Source organism: Erpetoichthys calabaricus, chromosome 3 (assembly GCF_900747795.2).
Source record: "Erpetoichthys calabaricus chromosome 3, fErpCal1.3, whole genome shotgun sequence".
NCBI classification, from domain to species: domain Eukaryota; kingdom Metazoa; phylum Chordata; class Cladistia; order Polypteriformes; family Polypteridae; genus Erpetoichthys; species Erpetoichthys calabaricus.
This window is the reverse complement of record NC_041396.2, coordinates 252357504-252364715: the sequence shown is the minus strand read 5'-3', so window position 1 is coordinate 252364715 and position 7212 is coordinate 252357504. Positions and strand designations below refer to the sequence as shown.

General features: G+C 40.8%; 1 protein-coding gene and 1 long non-coding RNA gene across 2 annotated transcripts in view; one reads left to right on the top strand and one right to left on the bottom strand.

Annotated features, from left to right (window-relative positions):
* Positions 1-1653: 1653 nt before the first annotated feature.
* Positions 1654-5093, top strand: LOC114648808 (tubulin alpha-1A chain). The gene is made up of 4 exons (XM_028798070.2): positions 1654-1813; positions 3336-3558; positions 3657-3805; positions 3889-5093. The coding sequence occupies exons 1-4, from the start codon at positions 1811-1813 to the stop codon at positions 4867-4869; spliced, it is 1356 nt and encodes a 451-aa protein (XP_028653903.1). The 5' UTR covers positions 1654-1810; the 3' UTR covers positions 4870-5093.
* The window catches only part of LOC127527313 (uncharacterized), a 69107-nt gene continuing 65794 nt past the window's right edge, over positions 3900-7212 (bottom strand). The window contains exon 3 of the long non-coding RNA XR_007934613.1: positions 3900-4181. This is a non-coding gene — a long non-coding RNA (uncharacterized LOC127527313). The remainder of the gene's footprint in view (positions 4182-7212) is intronic.

The following is a 7212-nucleotide window of genomic DNA, read 5'->3' as shown; positions in this document are numbered from 1 at the left end:
TGGCGATCCTAAATTGTCCTTGGTGTGTGTGTGTGTGTCCTGCGGTGGGCTGGTGCCCTGCCCGGGATTTGTTCCTGCCCTGTGTTGGCTGGGATTGGCTCCAGCAGACCCCCGTGACCCAGTGTTAGGATATAGCGGGTAGGAGAATGACTGACTGACTGACATTTGGGTAAAAAATAAAATATATAAAGGCTCATTACATCAGCACTTACAGATGAGTTTTGATGGTTGTAGTGTGGAATGTCTTGTGATGATGCAGCTAATTGTTCTTTATTTAATAAAGATTTTGAGGACATGTAACATTTGCCGAAGATACTTTGTTTCTGATGAGAACAGTATTAGCCAACAACCACTAATTCCTATTTCTATCTAGCTTTATCATGTATTAAAATGTGCTCAATGAATGTCACAATGCAATATAAAGGCTGAATGTTGGTATTTTAATGTAAAACACCTTTAAATTCAAAATTTATTTCACTGTTAATTTTCTGCAAAATGTGAGACCATCTTTCCTTGAAATTATTACTATTATTTTGTCAATAAAGGATGTCAAATTTGGGATATGTTAAAACATCCTTTAATTCGTGTCAGGCAGTTCCTTTGCAGGATCCTGTGCAAATCCGACAGCTAAGCCAATTACATGCTGTCCGAATTTAAAGGAATGTACTGTAATTTCGTAATAAAATGGTACATGACTGTAAGTTAGGATACAGTGCATACAATAGATGTTTCTTTTATCAAAAGAAAACCAAGATCTTTAGAAGGACTAATGCTGTTGAATTATGATACTTTCATTTTAATTAAATGCAGTTGGATGCTGTCCTTTGGTTGCACCATCCGGTGTTGTAATTTGAATCCAAGACCTTTTTTCATTTCAACCTGCCATCTGCTTACATCCTGAACGTGAGAGATCCAACAAACCCCTGCCCCCTTTAATTTTTGCATTGCTAATGGGGCTGTTAAAGCTAAGTAGAGAGTAGGCAAATATTAGCAAAAAAGAACGAGATCAATAGTCAATCAAACGTGGTAAATCTAAAACGCTGGCGAATATGATTGGCTAATAAGAAGGCAGTTTGGAGAGGGTTGAATACTGTGCGCCTGCTGCATAGTGAACAACGAGGACGCTTGCATACACATTATCTTTATTTGTAGAAGATATATTTTGCAATAGCAACAAATGCCATAGGTACCCCCACCCAGTTCGGTGCTGTTTCTGTAACAAACACAATCTTGTTTAAACAGTGTCTAAGCGACGCAGTTGCTTAAACCTCGGCAGCGATGCGCACATTTCATAACAGAGGCATTAAGAAAAGCGTCCTTCCTGCTGTTAAGCAAATAAAACATAAATACGACCCAGGTACCAAATACTGTTGTGTACATATGGTGCAAATGGGTAGAGAAGTTTATATGGTGCCCAAGCGCCTATCCGCAGCGCGCCGGGTGGGGTTCTGGAAAACTAAATTGAGCGACCAACGTCCTGATAATGGATAGCATAATCTATTGCTCTATTGTTCAGCGGAGAAGCTGCTGGGAGGAGGATACCTCATCCCCACTATGTCCCTTAGCCAATCACAGCGGTTTTCCTGCCGGCTTTCCGAGCCGGCCACACGCCCTTCTGCCCAATGAGATAATCGCAGACCCGAGTCACCAAGGCAACGTGGTGTATATATTGAATGGTTCGTCCCCATGTGCGGCAGGTTCTCTTACATCGACCCCCTTACCGTCGCGCTGTAAGAAGACATCCGCAGAGAGGTCCTACCTCCATCGCTTCCTTTGTCAGATCCTTCAAGCGAGCTAAGCATCAACGACAATGGTGAGTGCGTGGCATTCTTGTGGGACAATATGATGTTAAAGAAATGCTGTTTACGCAATCAAGGGGTTGTGCTTCACACATCTGCCATAACGGGTAGGGGACGGATTTATATGAACAGCTGTAAGAGAGTTAATAACAATTAATAATCACAACTAGTCGGAATGCACCAATGGAGTTTTATGTTTGAAATGAAATACATTAATAAAATGCCACAGCTCCGAATGCTGTACTGTATTGCAAAAAAAAAAAATGGACTAGGAAAATAATGATTAATGGTGGAATTCCTTTTGCCGAGTCGGGATATGGGTGTGTTTCCAGTCAGATCCGTTCTCCACAATAACAATGTCTACACTTCAAGAAAGAGAGTGTGTTTCTGGGTGGAGAGGAAGAGAAAGAGGATAGACAGCGAAATGCAATAGCAAGGCTGGTGAAGATACGGAAAGGGAAGTTTAGAGAGATGAAGATTGAGACAAAGGGTCGACTAACGGTGACTGTTTTGGGGGGGGCGGGGGGGGGGCTTGGTCTTTGGTATGTGGCGGTGTTTAGTAGCCTTTGTTCATTTAGTCGGCACCGTTGATCAGAAAATTGAACCATTCGAACACCCCGCGCACGAGACAACACAAAGAACGTACGGCATTCATGCGATCCACACTGGAACAACTGTGGTGTGAGCTGGCGCACAAAGTGAGCTGAAGAAAACTGGACGTGAGCGGAATACATCATCTACTCATTTTTTTTGGGCGGTGCCACAACGTCTTTCATATACTGCTTCATATCTGGCACCGGCTGCGCAGTTGTTAAACCTCACATCTGGCATCGGATGTGGGCTTTTGCAGCCCGCTTTGGCACGGAACCATTTTTTGTAATCTATTGAGCTACGCCAGATGAAACCGAAAAGGGAAAAATAGCAAAGCTTAACGTCTTCGGTTGCTTTCTTTGGTGTAGAGCGTTTTTTAGCAAGTGTATTACTCCCACCCCACCTCCGCCCCCATACATACAGACTGTCAGTATTGACTGGGTACGCCCACTCCTACCCCACCCCCGCGGCCCGCCTGGTTGTCTTGACAACAGAGCTAGCGAGGTACCACCCGCTCGATGCAGGCATCTCTTTGTTTTATGAAAAGTGCTTACTTGTTCACTTTAGAATTTTTTTAAATCAATACAGAAGTCGTTTACAGTTACTTTATTATCAGTGAGCCTCCACTGTATTCAGTTATTAGAGCTAGAATATATAAAAACTAAATGTAACACGTTTAACTCCATTGTGTATTCTTTCAACTATTTTCTAAAAAGCCTTTTGAGGAAGGGAAGTCCAAATGACATGTTACTACTTTATTTTTTTTGGATGTGCCTGATAAGCTTGGTGCGTTTTATATGATGTGTCTACTTGCCTTCGAAAGGTGATATTTGCTTTGTATTCGTAATATTTATTGCTTGAGATGGCACCACTTTTCTGTCATTTTTGTTTCATATGTGCTCAAATATCTAGCTAGCCTACTAACCTTTTTCTCTTGTATTACAGCGTGAGTGCATCTCCATCCACGTGGGCCAGGCTGGTGTCCAGATCGGAAATGCTTGCTGGGAGTTGTACTGTTTAGAGCATGGCATCCAGCCGGATGGGCAGATGCCCAGTGATAAAACCATTGGAGGAGGGGATGACTCCTTTAACACTTTCTTCAGTGAGACAGGAGCTGGAAAACATGTCCCCAGAGCAGTGTTTGTAGACTTGGAGCCAACTGTTATTGGTAATATTTCTGTGCAAACTTTATTTGTTCCTTCGTAGTTTTTATGATCTACTCATGAGTAATGAATGTTTTTTTTTTTTTTTTTACCCCACCAACAGATGAAGTGCGTACAGGAACCTACAGGCAGCTTTTCCACCCAGAGCAACTGATCACCGGCAAAGAAGATGCAGCCAACAACTACGCTCGCGGACACTATACCATCGGCAAAGAGATCATTGACCTGGTTTTGGACAGAATCCGAAAATTGGTAAGAGTCTAATGTGGTTGTGTTTTGTGTTGCGTATTAGATTGAAGGCATCTGTGATTTAACTGTTAATATTCTCTTTTCAGGCTGACCAGTGCACAGGTCTCCAGGGCTTCCTTGTCTTCCATAGTTTTGGTGGTGGCACTGGGTCTGGTTTTACTTCCTTGTTGATGGAACGTCTCTCTGTTGACTACGGGAAGAAATCTAAGCTGGAATTCTCCATCTACCCCGCTCCCCAAGTGTCCACAGCTGTTGTAGAACCCTATAACTCCATCTTGACAACCCACACCACACTTGAGCACTCAGACTGTGCCTTCATGGTAGACAACGAAGCCATTTATGACATCTGCCGCAGGAACCTTGACATTGAGCGCCCCACCTACACCAATCTCAATCGACTTATTGGTCAGATTGTGTCATCTATCACAGCCTCTCTGCGCTTTGATGGGGCTCTGAATGTTGATCTAACAGAATTCCAGACCAACTTGGTGCCCTACCCTCGTATCCACTTCCCTCTAGCTACCTATGCCCCAGTTATTTCTGCTGAGAAAGCCTATCATGAGCAGCTTTCAGTGGCTGAGATCACTAATGCCTGCTTTGAGCCAGCTAACCAGATGGTCAAATGTGACCCTCGCCATGGCAAATACATGGCTTGCTGCCTGCTATACCGTGGTGATGTGGTACCCAAAGATGTCAATGCAGCTATTGCCACTATCAAGACCAAGCGTACCATTCAATTTGTAGACTGGTGTCCTACTGGTTTCAAGGTGGGCATCAACTACCAGCCTCCCACTGTTGTACCTGGAGGTGATCTTGCCAAGGTCCAGAGGGCTGTTTGTATGTTAAGCAACACCACTGCCATTGCAGAGGCTTGGGCACGTCTTGATCACAAATTTGACTTAATGTATGCCAAGCGTGCTTTTGTCCACTGGTATGTTGGGGAAGGTATGGAGGAAGGGGAGTTCTCTGAGGCACGTGAAGATATGGCTGCCTTGGAGAAAGACTACGAGGAAGTGGGTGTGGATTCTGTTGAGGGAGAAGGGGAAGAGGAAGGAGAGGAGTATTAAACCTTATTAGATGGTGCTACTGTCAGGGAGCCCAAGAAGAATGACCAAAAACCACCAGACTCTGCTTTGTAACTCAGGCTGCTTTTCACAACTTTGTATGTCTGTAGTTTACATTTTTTTGGAAAAAAAATTCAATTTCAAACGTACAAAACAAACTCTAATCAGCCCATAACTGCTTGGTTGGTTTGTGAAAAAAGAAGGAAATAAAATCCCTGTCTTCATTCCTTTGGTCTCTTTTGTGAGTCATGTTCTTATCCCATGAGCCAAGAGAAGATGTTAAGATCTCAATGTAAAATGAAGTAGTGGTGACTAATCAATCTGACAGTTTAAAATTTTGCTGGTTCTTATAAAATATACAAACAAATCATTCAATTTAAAAGTTCAAAATGAGTGATATTTCATGTTAAAACAAGCCACGATTCATCCTTCACTAAAAACGTGCAAGTCATTGCAGTGCTAGAAATGGTTCTGCTTAGAACTGGGTAAACTACTAGAAGCTATGGATGGAGAGACTTGTTGTGGAGCAATGCTACAAGAACTGTACAGATATTATGACATAATTAAAGTCTGGGACAAATGGTGTTTCATCATGCAAGTTAATGGGTGAAAGTTAAAAAAAGAAAAGTACAGATTGCCACATCCAGCTTGGTGAAGTTTTGCTTATTTTCTGTTCTATCAACATGGTCTTAACTTTAACTTATTTGGTGTCAACTAAATTCTTGTCTTAGCTAAATGTATGCATTGAATATTTTCATATATTTTCAACAGTCTCTTCAGTGTTTCAAATTTTTAAAGTAATTTTTATTTAAACTACTAGGGTTGAGTTTTTTAAATTTTTATTTAAACTACCCTGTATAAGGGCAGGGTTGAGTTTTTTCATTTTTTAATCCAGTTCAGCCTCTCAATGGCTAGAGCCTATTCTAGCAGGACAGAGTACAAGGCATTAAGCAACTCTGAGTATATACAGTATAAAGTGCTGTTAGTCACACTTCTCACTCATGCACACCCCCAATTTGGATTCACCAATAATCTAACCTGCAGTCCTTGGGAAAGTGTGAGCAAAATCATGAGTGTCCAATATCCACACAGACACAGGTGACACTTGGTGTGGGATTCAAACGTGAGACACTGGAGCTGTGAAGCAGGAGCACTAACCACTGTACTGTCATGCTTATTTGAATGTATTACATTTCAGGTAAATCTAATTGAATTCCCAGGTAACACATACAGTGGGTAGTCGTAGGATGAAACAATTAATAATATGGTTAGTTTTTACATGTTCATAAAGTTTATAAATGATATGTAGCTAATCAGTCTTTGGAGACAAAAAAACAAACTGATATGCAATGAAATGAATGTCATCCTCATTTAAACTCGCTAGACTGTTAACTGCTAACCAGTCTTTGTTTTGTTTAATAATTAGGAGTATTACTTAGAGGTAACAATATGTTGCACTGTTTCTGGACCAGACAAAATTAAAAAAAAATAGTAAAACAAGCTAAATGTACAGTAAATTCTGAGTTCAATGGACTGTAAACTAAGAATCAGCTTGTGGAACACATCTTTACATCCCATAAGTAATTAATAAAGTGGATGTACTGTATATGAGGGGTTTCTCAACCTTCCTTCTTCACGCAAGATTAGTACAAAGAAGAAGAGCTACTTTAAGAACTACACAAAATAATAATTTAGAATTCAGCAGCATCCCTACAAATAAAAGAATTCAAAATGTGTACAGCTCTAGGACTAAAAGAGTTCTTAAACCGGCTGGTCTTTACACTCAGGAATCGAAATCTGCAGCTGAAATTTTGGAAAAGAAGGATAGCTACTGTCTGACAGAATTGACTCCCCTTTCTTTCTGACTTGTTTGTAATACAGTTCAGTGACGGAGGTCTGCTGTAAACCAATCATTTTACTGGCAGTTTTTACAATGTTGTTAAGGGTAGTTTCTGTTCTTATTGCTGTGGCTGGCAAGCCAACATATAAAAGAAAATGCAACAATAGATTAAATAAAATACTCATTCAAAAATTGCATTGCAATTTCCTAAGGAAGAACAGCCATATCTGCCCCTTCTAACAAATTGTTTGTGTAGATATCAAAGGTTAGCCTGTTATCAATGATTGTCCCCAGATATTTGTATTGCTCCTCCATGTGCATAAATTGTGAAGTACTGAACTCTAATTGGGCACAACTATCAGCGGTATTTCTTTATCCCCCACCTAATTATTATATTTATGTACAATATTTTAACAAGGAATTACAGACAGATTTGTATGTGACTGTGTCTTTTAATTTTCCTTATTTATTCCTAATGTTTTTCATCCATCCATTTTCCAACCCGC